General features: G+C 43.5%; 1 protein-coding gene across 2 annotated transcripts in view; it reads right to left on the reverse strand.

The window, feature by feature from the left end:
* Positions 1 to 18,340, reverse strand: part of GGA2 (golgi associated, gamma adaptin ear containing, ARF binding protein 2) — a 35,014-nt gene extending 16,674 nt beyond the window's left edge. For both annotated transcript variants that reach the window (XR_013485970.1, XM_020978614.1), the window contains exons 1-8: positions 18,214 to 18,340; positions 6,593 to 6,677; positions 5,436 to 5,511; positions 4,198 to 4,296; positions 2,921 to 3,044; positions 2,300 to 2,403; positions 1,025 to 1,105; positions 279 to 416 (exon numbers count right to left, since the gene is read on the reverse strand). Coding sequence is in view for 1 of the 2 variants with exons in the window: in XM_020978614.1 (XP_020834273.1) it covers positions 279 to 416; positions 1,025 to 1,105; positions 2,300 to 2,403; positions 2,921 to 3,044; positions 4,198 to 4,296; positions 5,436 to 5,511; positions 6,593 to 6,677; positions 18,214 to 18,274 (768 nt within the window). In the remaining variant the exon portion in view is untranslated. The remainder of the gene's footprint in view (positions 1 to 278; positions 417 to 1,024; positions 1,106 to 2,299; positions 2,404 to 2,920; positions 3,045 to 4,197; positions 4,297 to 5,435; positions 5,512 to 6,592; positions 6,678 to 18,213) is intronic.
* Between the last annotated feature and the right edge of the window lie 1,483 nt (positions 18,341 to 19,823).

A 19,823-nucleotide genomic window follows, 5' to 3' on the forward strand; every position in this document is an offset into this window, starting at 1 on the left:
TCCAGTTATCAAAAAAATTTTAACTTTTTTCAAGTTCATAGACCCCAGGATAAAAACCCCTGCTCTAAACAGAACCCGATTTCTCTAAGAAGTTACCCCAACCTCCCCGACTCCCAACTTGTTTGGCTCTAATCTCGTACGTGGAGGGCCAATTGCTTCCTCCTAGAAACAAGTGACACAAATTACTCTGACCCTACCCAAGGCCCTCATTTTGGGTCTGTAACAAGTCCAAATGATCTACAGCTCCAGTTTCTGGGGATACCCAGACCTAGGATTACCTGTAGGCTCTTCAGGTCCAGTTGCTCCAGCTGTGGCCTCTGACAGTTGCTCAGCATCTCCTTCATCAGTTTTACATTGCTGTGGACTTCCTGGACGGTGCTGACTCTCTTGGAGACCTTCTCAGATTTCTCTTGTTCCTTCCAAAGAATTAAAAAAGAAAGGAAGAGAGTGAACAGAACATTCTTAGTACTCTCTACATTAGAAGTATCATCCCTTGTTATTACTCTTCCTGGGCACTGACTTTCCTGTTGCTACTTTAGGGAGATGAAGATAATGTGTTAAGTGTTACCCACTTGACAGGTTTCCCCCTTACTTTCCCAAGCCAATCTTCCTCCTTTTCCTAGAAAAACAGTTATACAAATTACAAAAATTTTCATACTGGATCTGTAGCAAGTGCATACTGATCTAAAATACCATGGTGAACCTGTAAGAAGCCACCTAGGATAAGATAGGGCTGGGAATTAGGGTAAGGAAAAGGGTCCGTGCCCATTCTTCCTAGTAATCTGTCCATCCACACCCCTATACACAGAGCCATCATACCTGCACTCTCCATCACTTTCTACCCAAGGATCAAACATTGGCAGAGTAAGAGAACCCAGTCTACTTATCTTAACACACCAAGGATGTCTCAAATTCAAAGGAACCAAAACACTATTAAAAACTCCAAGTTCAGAACTCTAGAAACCGGTTCCCATTCCTAGCCCTTGTTCCCCCCAAAAGAAGTAAGAAACCTGCTGCTGCCCACCTCCTTGATGAGGGTCTTGATCAGTCTGTTGGCTGCCTGTAAATCTTCAGGGTGGTTACTTTTCAGAAGCCTGGTCAGAAGCTGGGGAAGAGAGTCCATGATAAGGTGACATGAGACCATAATTGTCCTCCTCTCCCATCCCTTTCTTCCTACTGAACCCCAGTATCCCCTCAATGGTTATCCTCTGAGACACCAGACAAAACCAGGGCCTGGAGTAGCTGATGGCACAGTGGAATGCTGTGTCTGCTGTGGCCTACTATCCTGACCATTCAAGGTTAGGGGAAGGGTGACTGCCAGAAAAGTGGAAAAGGAAGACAGGAAGACAACACCTGGCTATATAATTCTGCACACTCGATGGGGGTTGCCCTGAGGACTGACAGACCTGGCACTGACATTGCTTGAACGTCAGGCTCCTGAGGAGGTCCAAGAAACAAATCACAGTATCATTTCCCCTTGTTTTTCCACTAGGGGAGCTGTAAGAGTAAGGGGCTGTGCATCCCACAGGGTGAGGTCAGCCAGCTAAGGATGCTGAAGGGCAGAGACATCTCTATGCTTCAGTGAAATAGGGCCCTAGGTCTGACCTTTGAGAGCCCTGAAATTTAGTTACCCCCACCCACACCAAATGCTGACTGATAAGATGGTAACTTTGGGAGGCTTTGGATTAGGTAGAAGTTAATCCAGTGTAGTTGGCCCATCCCTCAGGCTGGATGTCACACACACACACACACACACACACACACACACACACACACACACACACACACACACCCCTCAGGCTACCCTTCTTTTCTCCCCTCCATCAAGAATGTCCTTGGTATGTTCATTTTTATCTGAATAAAAATAATGGAGTTAAGTACACAATACTATTTACCTTAATAATTCCTGAACTACCTATCTAGGGTTAGGCTCCTTGCACAGCATTATCCCTCCTGCTCCTAGAGGTGACTCATGAGCTAAAGGTTTCCCAGGAGCCCCAGTGTGTGCTAGCTGATACACATACAGAGCTCTACTCAATCTCCCTTTATCCAAAGCTCTTTCAAAATCACTACTGTCTCCAGAAGCCAGTCCCCTTCCTATCTCTTGCATGAGTTCACAGGGGCTTAATGATCACTGAGTTGTACGCTTGAGGATCTTCAAGAAGGACACAGGGGGCCTGTAGCGATAGCCCACAGACAATTTATGAAAAAATCTCCATGTGTGTTGCTTGTCAGTCCATGGAGAGGAAAGGTTAACCCTCCAAGGCAAGGATAGGTAGAGGAAAATCGCATTAATTACCTTTGATTTTTCTTCATCAGCATCAAAGATGGAGCTCTTGGGCCTGGGAGAAGGTGGGGGTAAGATTTTGTCCACTGGTAATTTGGGGTCTTGTTTAATGATTCCTGAAACATGCAACACCTAGATTTCAAATGCTGCCTCTGCCCAGCCCTCATGGGGGTCTTGGAGACCTCAGATTGAATCCAAGAATCTTATAGTGAAAGAGGCCTCCCTCAGTGAAGAATCTGAAAATACCTAGTCCCTTGTGTCGTGTAAGGGACAGACAAGTGTACTTGCTAGGTAGGACACACCCAGGCTAGGGAGAGGCATGAAGTTCTACCACAATCTTTGAGGTAAATCCTATGGATCACCATGAAGGCAGGGGCCTGGGCGCTTCAGGACTGTCAGTGACTCTTTAGAAATACAAGGTGACTGTTAAACAATAGTCACACATCCAAAGCCACATTAGTCATCTTAGGCAAATGTCACATGCTACATACAAACCCCCCCCAAGCCCAACAATCACTGAATGTTTCCTGAATAACCTCCCAAAATCTGTGTCAGAAGGGAGATGGAGAGGAAAAAGCCAAGTTCTTAACTTGAACTCAATCAAAACAAATGGAGATGTAACATAAGGTAGACCTTGTTTCTTCAGCATATGATAAGCATCTCGTATTTTGATATCCTCAGGAAACCAAACTGTCCAACTGAACATTATTTCAATAATTCTCGATTTGACTTTGTCTGTGGTCCAGGATCCAAGATACTGAAAGCGAAAAGTAAAAAGATGGAATTTTAGACCGTTAAAAGATCCAAGAAATAGTCTAAAACCTTTAGGAAAATAAAAGGAACAGAATTTAAGTAATAGTCAATGTCAGATTCCTGGGAGCCCCAGAACTGTTTTCCCCCTGCCCTCCAAGCACCTGGCTCTCAAGTCCAGTGCTCTTTTTACTTCACGATACTACTGACTAAATGCTAAGCGGCAGAAGGTAGGTTTCATGTATAAGCCTCGAAGTCAATCTACATTTACTGACTACTTACTACATAGACAGGACTCTAGGCTTAGAGGCTTCATTGCTGCCTCAGGACTGAAGGATTCATTCTCTAAACCCAACCTCACTTAATCAGTTATACATTCCATTGACTGAGAAGGATGCCCATTGAGATACTAGGGAAATTAAAGCAGAAGCCAAAAGGATGGAAGATGAAAAGAGTCACAATACAGGAAATAGACTAAGCAGGAAGACATTGACGAGGCTCAAAGTAAAACCTAAGTCTGCATCTGTCGCCCCAATCATAACATCCATCCAACCTAAAGAACCCCTTCTCCTTCAAGTGCCTCTTTGTCGGGGAGAATGTCACACATAGCAGGAATTATATCACACTTGACCACTTCCAAAGATTCCCCCTGTAGAGTCAGATCACAACTCCTCCATGCTTCAGTTGATGATTTAATGAGTTGCCTTGGCCAAAGGAATTCATCACCTCCTCTTTGGTGATGGCCTCACAGACAATAGGCATACAGTCCATCATCCAGGCCACTTAGAGCCTTTACATTTTTGTAGCCCCTGCCAGAGTTTATATTCCACTAATATAGACTTTAAAAAACTCAGAATCACCTCCACAGCACCATACCTTGTTGGAGTGGAATTTTAGTGTTAGAACAGCTGTAATGCATGAGGAAACTGGGAGATGAAGCAAAGAACAGAGGTCAGCTGCTTATCCATTCTCTACATAATAACAGCACCTCTTGCTAGCAGAGTGCTTTACACTGTCCTCAAAGCATTTCCAGATAGAAATCATCACAGGCAAGGGATTTGTCCTCTAGCCTCAGCCTCTCTTCAGGAAAGGGAATGTAATCCAGAGCATCCTACTCTTCAGGAAAGCAAAGAGATGAGGTGCCCCTGGGAAGTACTCACCTTCGGAGAAAGCACTTTGATCAGCTCATTGAGAAAGCGGAACTTGGCCACCTCACCATGGAATTTCTCTCCACAATAGTTCATGCATACCTCCAGCACCTAGAAAAGCCCAATTAGCTCTTATCACAAGAAGGAGAAAAACTCTATCTACTGGGCTCCCACCCACTGAGCAAGGGATGGGCAGCTGCAGGCAGGACAGCATCTGTTTGTCATCTAATTCAGATGCCCCTCCTTCAGGAAGCATATGAGAAACAGCTATGGAAGCCAAAAGGCAGAGTAGGCCGTTTCCCTGGCACAAGAATTTCCCAGAAACCTCTAGTCTCTGCCTTGGCCATACCTGAAATCCAACAAGATCTCTGGGGCTCAACTTTCATGTCACTGAAAATGGTGTCATTTTTAATAGTGCCATTTCCAGGCTGATGTCTTATAAAATCAAAATGTGATAGCCACACTGGTATCACTATGATGGCTGGGTTTTGTGTCATCTTATTAAAGCCGGACAAATAAATCTGAGAATCATCTGCATAAAGGTGATAGCTGAATTCATGGGAGCTGATCGCAAAGTGACCGGGATCCAGGAATGAGTTATTTATGACTGTGACTGTCTATGTCTTTACAGCAGGTAGAAGCATGGCTGGCACACAGTTTAGTGAGTAGACGTGGGCAAAGTGTTTTTGTGTGTCTGTTCCCCTCTGTGGAATTCCTCTGAGGTATGTCCCTCTCTCAGTACTGGGATGTGTGGTGTGCAACAGGGTTTTTCTCCTAACCCAAGGCTTTCCTGCCCCTCTCTAAGAATAGCTAGCCCAGGGAATTTCCAGATGATCCTCCTCTCTCTCCTTCCTTCCTTCCCAGAATTACTGGTTGGCCAGATCTCCCTTTCTCTCCCCCCAGCCCTGTCTCTTTGCCTTGCATGACTGGTATGGCACACACAATGGCACCTACTGCAAGCCAGGAGGGGTTAAGCAGAACCTTCTCCTCCCTCATCTAGTGTGAAAGCACCTGGTCTTGTGCTTTAAGAGCTAGGACTAAGAATGTAAAGCTTTGGGCTCAAAGCCCCCTCTCCCCCTTCCCTCACCCCACATCCTGCTTTCCCCCCAAAGCCTAGAAGGCTGAATAGCTCCCTTTAGGAAAGTCAAAGGGAAGCTCATCAGCCACCAGACAGAGTCTCTAGTGTCTTCTTCTCTGATGTTGAGGGGGGAGGGGAAAGGCCTTGCAGAGAGAACCAGGCTCCAACTCACTGTTAATGCATGAAGAGCTTCCCTTTCCTGCGGGGACTGGATCTTGTGGGCCAGCAGCCAAGGTGCATGGGACGGGCTGAGGAAATAGAAACAGGACAAAACTAGGCATGAGTTGAGAAGTTCCCTCTAGACAGAGGGAGAAAAGGAGAGGGAGCATGGCTTGTTATACATGAATCTCCTGCAGCTGACCTCAGAACCCCAGAGAAGCTGGCCAGAGGCACTGCAGCCATCATGTGCTTTTTCCCCCCACACCCACCACCAGGAGTACAAAAAATAATAATAATAATCGTTCCAGGCAGTTCTGACAAGGCTGTGAGAATGTTGTTACATTCTAGAGGAAGCACTGTATTCGTGGATTTCCCTGAACACAGTGCATCACATAATTGCCTCTATCAAAAGAAGCAAGACAGATGGTTGCAGAAGACTCGGACACTATTAGCAGCACAGTGCTTCTATGTTGAGTTCTGTTTGCATGCCAAAGAAGGAACCAACAGAGCCTCAGAAAAGGCTGAGTCAGTCTGAAAAGCAGGGCTTCCTCTTCCAATGTCATGAGCATACAATGTGACCAAAAGGGAGAAAGAGGGAGAGGTGGGAACCCCAGCAGGAAGCACCCCAGCCACTGAATAATCCTCCCTGGGAGGGTGGGGTCCAAGAAGATTACTGGGAACTCCTCTGCGGAGAGGGACTTCTACCAACTTTTTATTTTACAAAACAGGGTAGGGGGATGGGGTCTAAACCTGTGGCAGACAGCAAGTGAGACTGGCATTCTCAGAGAATCCAATTTGCCTTCCCTGCCTCCACCCCATTAAAAAATGCCACTGTGAGTTCCAAGAGGAACAGCTGGAAAGCAAAGTTCAGTCTGTTCTTTTAAAGACATAATCCCTTATGAACAGTAGCCTTTGCTCACCCCCCTTGCCTTCTCATACCACCTTCATGAAGGTTCCCATTCCGTCTCTTCTCTTTGCCCTTCACAACCCCTTCCCCTTGTCTCTGCCCCTCAACCCACAGCAAGGACTAAAAAACATAACAAAACATTTTCCCCTTTAAATTTTAGGGTCCTCATCGTCTGAAGCATTAAAAATTTCTGTGTGTATGTCACTATGTCCATATGAGATTTTAAGAACCACTGAGGCAAGAATGTACAAGATTAATCTCACCCGTTGGGGTCAGCATTCACCCGGTCACAGAAGCATTGGATACACGACCAGTTCTCCTCAGGCATGCTTGGATCTGTGGCTTTATCTGCCAAGAAAGAAAAGGTGGGGGGGAGATGAGAAAGAGAAAATAGGAACAGAACTGATGAATAGAGACACACACCTCTGATGACAAATGAGCTCTCATGTTCCCAAAGCAGCTCTTTGGAAGTTATAAAGGGAGAGATAATCATCTGGCATATGACACTGAGATTCACAGTGGAGCTGATCAAATATCTCTGCTGTGCAAACTCATGCTAAGCTAACCATACTAAAACCACTTTCATTTTTGGTAGCAGTCATAAGTGTCTTTTTCCTTCACATTTCAGGAGGGTTTCCAGTCTTTAGTGTGAGATATATACAGTTTCCATCTTCAAGGAAACATCGTATCACCTATTTTTCCGTTTATAAGCCATGTTCCCCCTTCAGATCTAAATTTCATTTTTATTTTCTATGAGCAAGATGTGGGATACAAAGGATAGGGAGCAGGGCTCAAAGTCAGGAAGACCTGACTTCAAGTTTAACCACCAAAACATATTGAGGGTGTGACTTAAATCACTTAACCTTCTAATGGCCTAGGTCAAAGGTTCTCCAAGTGTGGTCTGAGGGTCCCTGAGACCTTTTCAGGGTGCCCTTCATGTCAAAACTATTTTCATAACAACACTAAGTATTTTAATTTCAAACATACTAAATATCAACAGATAATCTATATAAACAAAAGCTCTCTGGGGATCTTCAATAATTCAAGAATATAAAGGGGTTGAGATGAAAAAGCTTGAGAGGTTCCTTATTCCAATGCAATCATTCCTTTGTTTGCAGACCATGGCCACTTCTGGAAATAGTGTTCCTTCTCCCTGCCTCCTCAAAATGGAACCCTCTCTTGTAAGAAAAAAAATCAAACCAGAACACCTTATACCAATAGCTGTCTGGGTGAGGGGAGGGATATTTGGGGGCATGAAGATGATATCCAATTACAATCAAAAGATTGCAGTAAAACATTTTTAACTGTTGGGCCCTGGATAGGGGACAAAAAAACAAAACTCAACTCACTGACAATGCATACCACATTCTGTCCTAGCAGTCCCCACCACCTCCCTTTGGGGTAGGAGTATGGAGTTTATTTCATTATCTGTTCTCCAGGACTACATCCACGGTTTGTTTGTTTGTTTTTACCAATTTGGAATAGAGTCCCAGATCTAGTCTTTATCAGATGTGTAATAGTAGCCAAGTTAACTCCTCTGAGCCCCAGTTTTCTTAGAAGTAAAATGTGGATTAAAATACTTGCACTGCCCATTTCAGAGGGTAGTTACAAGGAAAGCACTTCATCAAGTGCTACATAAATGCAAACTAATATTTCAAAGAGGTGTCCTAGAAAATCACATCTGGGTATCTTGCGGTCACCTGGAAATGAATTTATACGCAAATAAATACGTGTCTGTGGAATTGAGCTGAACCTTCCCTGTCAAACCAGCTCCTCTTCCTAACTGTCCTATCAATATTCCTCCAGACTAGAAACGTCCAGGCCATCAGCAGGGCAAAGACAAAGGCCTAGGTTAAAATCTCTATTCTACTATTTACCAAATATGACTTTGGAGAAGTTACTTAATCTCTAAGGGACTCAGTTTCCTCATATGTAAAATGAAAGGGTGAACCAGATGACAGACTTCTGGGTGGCCTTTCAAACCTCTAAATCTATATCTTAAGATTCCTCCCTCTTCATCCTTTCTGTCAAATCTGTCATTACCACTTGTAGCCACTTCTTCCTTTTAAATGTCTCTGTCACTTGGTTATTTACCTCTTCTACTCAATTCCCACTGTTACTATCAAAGCAATCCCCAAGAGGATGCACGGCCCAGGAGAAAGCACAATCTCCTACCATATAACAACAAAATCTAATTGAAATGAACATCCAGACTATGCCCAAAGGTCTATAAAACTGTGCATACCCTTTGATCCAGCAATATCACTTCTAGGTCTGTATCCCAAAGAGATCATAAAAAAGAGAAAAAGACCCATTGTACAAAAATATTTACAGCAGCTCTTTTTGTGATGGCAAAGAACTGGAGACTGAGGGGATGCCCATCAATTGGGGAATGGTTGAACAAGCTGTAGTATATGAATGTAATGGAATGTTACTGTGCTATGAGCAATTACGAGCAGGTGGATTTCAGAAAAACCTGGAAAGAATTTACACAAACTAATGCTGAGTGAGGTGAGCAGAACCAGGAGAACACTGTGCACAATAACAGCAACATTGTGCAATCATCAACTTTGATAGACTTGGCTCTTCTCAGCAATAAAATGACAAACTGTATACAAAGACAATTCCAAAAGACTCATGACAGAAAATGCCCTCCATATCCACAGAAAGAACTATGGAGTCTGAATGGAGTCTGAATGCAGATCGAAGCATACCATTTTCACCTCTAAAAATTTTTGGTCTCATGGTCTTCCCCTTTTCTTCTGATTCTTCTTTTACAAGATCACTAATATGGAAATGTGTTTATGTATGATTGTACATGTATAACCTATATCAAATTACTTGCTGTCTTGGGGAAGGTAAAAGGGAAGGAGGGAGAAAAAAATATGGAACTCAAAATCTTATAAAAGTCAATGTTGAAAAAAATTTTTTTAAAGATTAAAAAAAAAAAAAGAACATCCAGGCTGTGAACTGACCCAGCCATTGTGAAAAGCAATTTGGAATCATGGCTAAGAAAGTAACCAAATATCTTTTGACCCCAGAGATTCCACTGCCAGGCACATACATCAAGCAGGTCAAAGATAAAAAGAAATGATGTTCCATATATAACTCTATATATATATATATATACACACACACACACACACACATATATGTGTATACATATATATATGTATATATACACATATATACATCTATATACAGAGAGAGAGAGAGAGAGAGAGAGAGAGAGAGAGAGAAGCACTTTTTGTGATAGCAATAAGTTGGAAACAAGGTGAATACCTGTCATTTGGTGCATGGCTAAATTAATTGTGGGACATAAATGTAATGAAGTATGACTATACATTCATATTAAACTATGAATAAAAATACAGAGAAATACAGGAAGATATATGAAATAAGCAAAACCAGTAATCCATTTACTTAGTGACTATAAAAATGTAAATGGTAATACTAACAACGTAAGTTGCATAACTGAAAGGACTAAGGAAGACCAAAATTAAAGAAAAAATTCATCTCCCTTCTTTACAGGTGGGAAATCATGGATGCGTATCTGTCAGGCTTAGTTGATATATTCATTTTGCTGAGCTAGTTTTTTTCTTTCCTTTTTATTTTTTGTTAGAAGGGATGGCCCTCTGGTTGGGAAAGTAGGGAGAGCAGGAAAAATGGATATATTTGGAAAAGATACCAATTTTTCAAAAACTAAAATCTAGGGTAGTGTTAAAAAGAAAAAGAGGAGAAAAGGTACAGTGAAATATTTCATCAGGGCTATGGCAGAACCTGTACTCACTATAATGAATAACTTTCTTGTGATCAGAAACAGTTGTGTCTACCAAACACAGTACTTATACAGCACAGTCTAAGGGAAGGATAGAGAAAGAGGCTGAAAAAAGTTTTTCTCTGGCTCTCTTTTAAGATTCCAAAGACATTTTAGAAAGTCTCTTTGATGAGATTTGGGGTTGATTAAATGACAGGAGCTCTCCAGCATCTTATCAGCAACATATTGACAACCTGGGCTCTTCATTCTCTTAGGGATTGCTTTGATAGTGACAGTGTCTCATCTTCTGCAAGAGCTTAAAAGTATCCATTTTAACACTTATTTGGTTAAGATCATCCACTATATTGATTCTAAGTAGCTTTCTTTTTTAATTTTTGAAAATTATTTTTAATCTTTGTTTTCAGTTCCAACTTCTCTCTCTCCTTCCACCCCCTCCCCCACTAACTGAGAGGGCAAGAAAACGATACCCATTATAAATATGAAGCCATGCAAAACATATTTTTCACATCTAATTAGCTTTCAAACAATGGCCTTTTCTGGCCCAGCCCACAAATTCTAAGGGTAGCTCCTATTTGGAGCTTGCAGCCACCTCCTAATGTATCAACTATACCATCACATACATCCAATATGGTACCTATCTCTCCAGCCTTTTCTCCCATTACTCTACTAGGTTCTCTCCTGTACAGGTCTCCTTTTCTTCACTCACACAATTACCACCCTGGTGCAGCTCTCATCACCTTCTGCCTGGATTATTACAATTAATTGCCTTTTGGTTGGTTTCTGCCTAAGTCTCTTTCTACTCCAAATCTGGACACAGATGTCAAAGAGATTTTCCTAAAGCATAAAACTACTCATTTCACCTCTTTAATCAAAAAACTCCAGTAGTTTCCTGTTATCAAATATAAAATCCTGCTTGCCTTTTCAAGCCCCTCTTAACCTGACCTTTCCTATGTTTCCAAATGTCTTACTATTTACCCCCCTCCACATACTCTGTCATCTAAACACTTGCTTTTCTCCTGCTGCCTTTACCTTTTTCCCTTGACTTTCCTAGGCAGTCCCCCACACCTGGAATGCTCTCCCTCCTTACCTCTGACAACTGGCTTCCCAGACATCCTTCAAATCTCAGCTCAAATTCTACCTTCTCCAGGAGGTGTGTATCCCCTGATCCCCTACAGACATATTATCTTTCCACTACTCAGTATATATCTAGTGCATACTACTCAGTATATATCTAGTAGGTCCCTGGTCTCCCACACTTAGAAGTCAGGGAGGGACTGGTTTTCTCCCTTCTTATATTCCCACCATCAAGCTCACAGTATGCACTTAATAAACGCTGGATAACCAATACACACCTGCCAATTAGACCTTGCAAAATCTTTCAAGATTTTGTTCAAGATGTAAATGGGGCTTGTCCTCCCAACTTCTTCCTGGCCAATCCAAATCCTATCCTTCCTTAAAGGTCATTTCAGCCCATACCAGTCCCCCCACGTGCAAGCCTCCATGGTCTTTACAATCAGTACAGCATTAAGTGTTCTCTGTCTCTCCAGCTTGACTACAAGATGCCTGATGGCAAAGATCATGTCAAATACTCCTATATTTTTCGGTCAAAACAATACAGTAGAAAGAGCACTGCTGCACACCCCTGTAATCCCTGCTACCTGATAGGCTGAGGTTGGCTGATCCCTTAAACTAGCTCAGTAGTTTCGTGCAGAGTGGCTAAAGTCAGTCAGGTGTCTGTACAAGAACTGGTATCAATATGATGGGGGGTGAGGGAGGAAGAAGAGGGGGCACTAGACTGCTTAAGGAGCAGTGAAACAACCCAGGCCAGAAATGGAAAAGGTCACGGCTTCTACGTAGGCTGTGAATAGCCAGTGTGTATTTCCAGCCAGGGAAATATATCCAGTCTCCTATATGTATATGTAGATGAATATGTATATGTATGAGTACATGTACACATATATTCTCTTTCTGGGCAGCTAAATGGCACAGTGGGATAGTGATGGGCCTGGAATCTTCCTGAGTTCAAATCTGGCCTCAGACACTATTAGCTATATGATCCTGGGCAAATCACCATGTTTGCCTTAGTTTCCTCACCTGTCAATTGAGCTGGAAAGGAAATGGCAAACCACTCTAGTATCTTTGCCAAGTAAAACCCAAATAGGTTTTTCAGACCGGCCTGAACAAGAGTCAGAATACTTTGGTTCAAATCCCAGCCCAGCTACTTACTACCTATGTGACCTTGGGCAAATTACTTTATCCCCAGTTTCTTTATCTGTACAATGAAGGAATTGGATTAGACAATATCTTCTTTAATCCTTTCAGCTCCAAATGTTACAATCCTGTAAAGATCATGAGACAGAATTATTGAGTAAGGGAATGACAAGGTCAGACCTGTTCTTTGGATAATTACTTTAGCCCTCAATAGATACTTAGGGTTAGAATACCAATCTCCCAAGTCCAAACAGTTAATTTCATCCATTGTTAATGAAAATAGCATTAAAAAGGATATGTAAAAGGAGAAGCACACTATAGCTAGAGAACACAGTAGAAAGAATGCCCCATTTGAAATCTGTGAACTTAGACTCAAATCCTGATTGTCACTTCATATCATTTGGGCAAATCACTTCTATTCTTCTACTGGGTCTCAGTTTCTTCATCTGTAAAATGAAGTGTCTGGCAGTCAGCAAACATTTATTAAACGCTTACCATATGCCAGGCATTGTGCTAAGCCCTGGATATACAAAAAGGCAAAAAAAAAAGCTCTGCTCTCAAAGATCTTACAATTTAATGGGGCAAGACAACAAACAAATAAGTATGAACAACCTACATACAGGGTAAATGGGAAATAAGGAAGCAAAGGCAATAGAATTAAGAGGGATTAGAAAAGGCTTCCTACAAGATGGGATTTCAGGGGGGGTTTAAAGAAGTCAGTAGATGGAGATGAGGAAGGGAAAGCACACCAGGCATGGGGATAGCCAGAAAAAATGCTAAAAGTCAAGAAGTAGAATGTCTTGTTCATAGAACAGCCAAGAGGCAAAGGTCACTGGACAGAAGAGTACCTGCGTGTTGGGGACTGGAAAGGTAGGAGGAGACTAGGTTATGAAAAACTTTGAATGCCAAACAAAAGATTTTTGTATCAGATCCCTAGGCAATAGGGAGCCACAAGAGTTTATTGAGGGGCAGCTAGGTGGCACAGTGGGTAAAGCACCAGCCCTGGATTCAGGAGGACCTGAATTCAAATCCGACCTCAAACACATAACACTAAATAGCTGTGTGACACTGGGCAAGTCACTTAACCCCATTGCCTAACCAAAAAAAAAGAAGTAGTTTATTGAGTAGGGGAACTAAAGCCAGAGTCTAGATTAAAGTGTCATTAAGGTCCCTCCCAGCTCTAAAACTACGAACCTGTAATCCTGGCTGTCATGGATTTAGCACAAAAGTAAAGTTTTAACCCAATGCATCTGCTCTGTTAAAGCTTATAAAAGAAACAGAAAGAAAAAATTGTGTGTACCTTTGATAACACTGGCCCCAAGGGCCTAGGAAGGAAGCAGCACAGGAAAAGGTACTTCCGTTTAAAAAAAATAATAATACTTGAGAAATTCAGACCTGTAGGTGACAGACCATACCAAGTTCTAAAACCTTCAGCAAGGAAAGTGAATCCAAACTGAAAAACAGAAACACTGTCTGTTTGAATTTCAAGTAAAGCTTAGTATTGGCCAAGATGGATCCCCTTAAGTCTCCAGCCCCCTGGGGATTCCTTTAGATACAGACAATTATTCCAGGGTGAAGCAAGCATTTAAATGGCCACAGAAAAAAAGAGAATTCTGGAGGCCTAAAGAAGCAAGTAGGGGTAGCCCACATACCTGGCTCCAGGAGTTGATATGGATTTGTTCTTGACAGAAATAGAGAGCAGGGGCTTCTGGCCCCATCCTCCCTTGGACTTGGGGCTCAAACCTCATCTACAGTAGCCATCAACTGCTGCTGCTCAAGCAGCCTTGGTCGTTATCCTCCCCACCCCCAAATCCAATCAACTTGTAATTTCTGCCTGGAGGTGAGTTTTGGGAGCACATGAGCCAAATCAGACCCACCTCCATTACAGCCTAATTTCAGTCATCCTGCCATGACACTAACAGAGATGGATCTGAGTAGTGCACCAAAGTCACCGGAATGGTATGTGATGCCAATAGGTCCTGAGGTGCAGCTAAGGGTCAGGTAGGGCAGAGCTATGTGCAGAAGCACAAGATGCCGCTTTGGAGGGGCAGTTTTCCTCCCTAAAGGTTCTTTTACTAGGATATATGGCACTGCCAGAAAATGCTAAGAGTCAGGAAGTAGAATGTCTTGTATCACAGAACAGCCAAGAAGCAAAGCTCACTGGACAGGTACACCAGATCTCCCAATCAGCCACTAAGACTCTTCCTTGGTAGGCAGGCAGTGGTGATCCAGGGTTGCTAGAAAATTTAAACTCTCACTCCCAAGGATGTGTTTAAATGACAGGATTGTTTGTCTAGCAGGCAATCCTCCAGGTTTGTGTCTGGTGCTTAAGAAGGAGTTTGTGCCTCAGTCTCCAGTAGTAAGGGCTTGATCACATAGCTCCCACAAGCAAAGTCAAGCTATATCACAATAGCTATTGGAGGACAAGGAAGCTAACTTGATACAGATAGTGGAGAGTCCAAAGATAAATATTCTGGGGAGAGGAAGAGTCTTCCTAGAACAAGGGAATAGTCCACCCAACTAAGTGTGGTACCGATGAATCCACCAAACAAAAAGTGTGCATTCAGTAAACATATCACACCAATATAACACTTCAATATGAGATTAAGATAAAAGTTCACATACAAATAATCATCATTAAAAATGCAACATTCACTACATCAAGAAAAGGACTAAAATCCCATTTCACACACTTATTGATTGTAAATAATCTTGAGCAGATTTCAACCTCTTTTCAACCTCATCTATAAAATGAGAATATCTGTAAGCACTTAACTACACAGGATCATATTAAGCCAATACATAAGTCACTTTACAAACCTTAAAGCACCATATAAATGTCAATTATTAGTATTATCATCCCTACTCCCCATCTAGACTAGGAGTTGTCATAGTTTGTATGTGGGGATCTAGGTGGCATAGCGGATGGACAAAGTTTGAAGCCTGAAATCAGGAAAACTCATTTTCCTGAGTTCAAATCTGGCCTCAGACACTTACTATCTGTGTGACCCTGGACAAGTCATTTCAACCTGTTTGCCTCAGTTTCCTCATCTGTCTACTGAGCTAGAGAAGGAAATGTATCTTTGCCAAGAAAACCCCAAATGGGGTCACAAAGAATCAGACACGACTGAATAAAGTATGTACGTACTGAACTTCATCCTCTAGGGTCTGGAAGCATCATAAAAAGGAGAGAGTTTCACAAGGAGTCAGAGATTAAGGGTTAAGAGGTATAAAATCCAAATAATATGTATTTAATAAATGCTTATTGACTGCTTTGGGAAGCAGTAGAGAGATCAGACTTGTTTTCCTTGACCTCAGGTGGCAGTCAGAGGGATGGAGATTGGGTTAATGGAAAATGGGCAGGGTAAGGTAATGAGTTCTCCAGTGTAGCCATAGTGGATAGAAAGATGGCTTCTGAGTCAGTCACTGGAAGGATGGTTCAAGTTTAGCCTCTGACACTTTCTGGACAAGGCACTTAACCTCTCAATTGATCCAGGCAAATCCAAAATGTGAGGTTATAAGAAACAGTTTTTATCTGCATGGATAATTTCCTCACTAGGAGTGCCTTACATCTATGAAGTCACAGGTTCAGACAAAAAAAATTCTTTATAATGAGGATCAACCCCAAACAAAATGTTCATTATTATATTATATTGTAAGGTACAATATAATATAATTTTGAGTCAAAAGCCTAACAACCTTTTTTTTTGGGGGGGGTGGAGAACTGGCTCTTCTAATTTCACCCAGGCTGGAAATGTAGTCTTATTCAAAGAGTCAGATGCTACTACCGATTAACACAGGAGCTCTGACTGCCTCCATTTCCTACTTGGGCCAATTCATCCTTCCCAGCTGGTGGCCAAGGTGGCTGCTAGATACCAGGGTCTCCTTATAGTGGTACTGGACTAAATGAGGACACCTGGTTAGCTTTGACCCCACAGTAGCTCAAGTGATACGTCCATCCCAATAGAAGGGATGACAAGCATGGGCCACTGTGACTGCTCAACAACCATTTTTCAAAAATGGTGTAATCAGTTGGAGAAGATGACCCTATAAAATCCCTTTCTACTCTAGGATTCTATAAGTACCTGGATTACAGACAGATTATAAGTACCAAGATTACAAAATTCTGCTAGACCCAGTGGGATTCTTGCAGGTAACAATCAAGCCCAGATCCTGAGGCTGAGGTTCTGAGTTGGAAGGATAAAAAGTCAGTATCTGCTATTAAGCAACACACCCATATCATATCCAGTATCTGCATATAGTTGCATAAAGCAGTTCCTGTCTGTCTTCCCAGTCATACCAAGCTATAACTTCTGCCTGAAGGTGAGATTTGAAGGAAAGGGGTGGGGGGGTGGAAAGAGAGTAAGATGGGCTCCTAAGGGCTGGTACTCCAAGAGGGCAAAGACAGACAACCCAAGGTTACCTCAGGGTCATAGGATCAGCTGTGAGTTCTGGGATATGGTGACTATTACAATCCAGCATTGAAAGAAAGAGCAACCAAGGAAGAAAATTAGGGTTTAGCCTGCTTGCTGATCCTAGAAATACTTGCATTCCACCTGGGCCTAGACTTTCATCACTCCTGGTTTGTTTCGTTTTAAAGGTAATAAGTAATAAGTCTGAGAGGTATTCACCAATCCTAAAACTGTTTAAATGTAATTGCTATGGGAAAGAGGTGACATTTAACTTTCATAGTGTAATAGGAAAAATATGAAAACATATAGTTAAGAATCAGGAAGCCAATATTCTAGTACTAGTTCTGCTGCCAAATAGGTTTGTGACCTTAGGCAAGGAGAGTTGGAGGGAAGATGATTTGAACCTTAACAGAATTCCAGAATCAGAAGAGTCCTCAATGCCCATCTAGTCCAAAATGCACCTAAAAAAAAATCCCCTCCTCTATAGCCTAACTGAAGGTAACGCTCCAAGACTATAAAGTTTCAAGACTATTTCAAGACAACTCTATTTTCCAGGTATTTGACTACCAGAAAGTTCCCCAAGGGCCTAATTGTTACTTAGGTTTGAAAAACTAGAGGTATCGGACCTTTCCTTGGTCCACACACTCTTGGCTTTATAGATGGCGCCTGAGTAGCTCCCAAACTATCCCTAATTTCACAGGGCTACGTAGCCTCTAAACCAAATATCCAGGCCTGTCATTCTAGCAAGGGAAAATTCTAGACCCCAAGGTTCCAGTCTTTCTCCTTTGGAATTTACCAAGTGCCATCACAAAAGCCTCTGGGCCTCAGCTGGCCCACCCCAAGCAGCAGGAATCGGCTGAGAAGAGGTGGAGTAATGTTGGAAAAGATATTCAAATTACAGAACGAATATCCAGAGTAGTTAAACACTATAGGTAGGTATCGGTGTCTTTAACAGACAACCCTGGGACTTCGAACTAGCTGCCCGACGTCCTCAGGGCTCTCCCTTCCTTCCGCCTGCGCACCCCATCTCACCCCACACCCCCGCCCCAGAACTGATAATCCAGGGGCAGAAAAACAAAACTGAATTCAAACTCCGGGCTGCAGAGAGGCAACTGAGGGAGAACCCTAGGACGCCAGGCATGGGACACAGGCATGTCCTCCTAGGCCTGAGTTCGCCAGTTTCTAGCACCTGAGTGTCCTAGGGAGCCCCGAAGGCGAGCGGAGTGGGGTGGGGCGGCGCCTCCCAGCCCACAACCAGTAGCAACAAACCAAGGGGAAAAGGGGCTCTGAGCTCGCTCGGGCTCGGCCGCCCTAATGCCAGGCCCGGCCCCGGCTGCTCTGCCCGATCTGCCAAACCGGCGCACCAAGGCGGCAGCAGCTCCGTGCGTCAGGCGCGCCTGGGCACAGCACTCCGCGGCTGCCGTAAGTAGTTGGAACGGACGGTGTGACTTTCAGACGCGCCCCGTCCTCGCGCAGTACTCACTGAGCCACAGCTCCAGCGCTGCCATCCCCCAAGGCCCCGTGGCTCCTTCGGCCGCCGCCATCTAGCTGCGCTGCCCGGCTTCGTCAGGTGTAGGCGCCGCTGCCCCAGCGTTTTAAGGAACTTGGTGACGCGGCAGCCCGGGGCGGGCAGCGCGTGACGGGTCCTGGCCCCGAACACGTGAGCCTCCCCCCGGGGCTGGGAATCCCCTCCCCCTCCTCCCCCTCCTCCTCCTCCTCCTCCTCCTCTCCTCTGCTTCCTCCCACCCTTCAGTCCAGGCCCCTACGCTGTGGGCCCCGAGGTCAGGGGCCAGCTCCCTCCCCCCAGCTTCCAGATCGGCTTTCTGCAAAAAACTCGGTTGGGATCTGTCTGGGCTGGCGGCTTCCCCTCGGGCACCGGAGAGATCAGCGCGCTGGTACCGCCCCATGAGCCAGACTTGCCATCCACTGTCCCCTCGATTACTTATGAATGGGGCTGCATAGAATCTGTGGAATGGTATTGAGTGCACAGTAGGGCCACTTATCCAATGCTAGGCCGACCCAGCCGCGGAGCTTGCTAGAAATACCCATTTCAGTTTCAACCTCAGGTCTACTACCGGAATATCAGGCTAACTTACAGCGACGAAGTCTAGGGCAAGAGTTCTTATCCAAGGGTCTGGGGGGCCCTTTTTTCGTAGACTTCAGAGAGCCCATGAATTTGCATGGGGAAAAAAGTTGCATCTTTATTTTCACTCACTTTTTGCTTCCTTTGTAATCTCGTGTTTTGTTTTATGCATTTATGGGTTTTCTGAAAAACCCATAGTCTTCAAACGTTAAGAACCCCGCCTTAGGGGAAAAGTCATACTGCCCCCCCCAAAAAAACTGAAAAACAGCTGTGGATTCTCTCCTTTACTTGGAGAAGTGGGGGTAAATGGGCTTGGAATGCTGCATAAGCTGTCAAATCCATGCACAATGTGTTTGGTAGTTTTGCTTAACTTTTTCTCCCTTTTTTTTATGGGAAGGCTCATGGAGGGGAGAGAAGAGGGGAGAAAGGAAGGGAATAATCATTTATAATGTTCCCTACTATATACCAGGCACCATTCTAAGTGCTTTACAAATAAAAATGATATTCAAAGACAACAATAATATAGATGTATATACTTTTTTTTTTTAAAGATGGAGTTTTGCCATCTTCTGGTGTTCACAGAAACTAGTTTCCTCCTGGACTCCCTCTCTAAGGCACGCTGCTTCTCTCACACTTCCTGATACACATGGCTAAGGAGCTGTTAGCATAGGTTTTGTTCTCTGTATTATTTTTTTTTTAGGCAATTGGGGTTAAGTGACTTGCCCAGGGTCACACAGCTAGTAGTGTTAAATGTTTGGTCTGAGGCCAAATTTGAACTCATGTCCTACTGACTTCAGGGCTGGTGCTCTATCCACTGCACCACCTAGCTGCCCCCTCTCTGTAGTTATTTTAAAGGCTACCAAACTCTCCTTTAAAGTTCACTCCATACTGTTCAGATCTTTGTTATAGTTACCTATGTCCTTTCCTGTCTGTCCCCTTCCTGCCTAATTAGTTCAGCTCTCAGATCAGTCTTCTGTACTCAAGTTCCACTTTGAAAACCCTGCCTCCCT

This window comes from Phascolarctos cinereus, unplaced genomic scaffold, assembly GCF_003287225.1.
Source record: "Phascolarctos cinereus isolate Bilbo 61053 unplaced genomic scaffold, phaCin_HiC Scaffold_4;HRSCAF=312, whole genome shotgun sequence".
NCBI classification, from domain to species: domain Eukaryota; kingdom Metazoa; phylum Chordata; class Mammalia; order Diprotodontia; family Phascolarctidae; genus Phascolarctos; species Phascolarctos cinereus.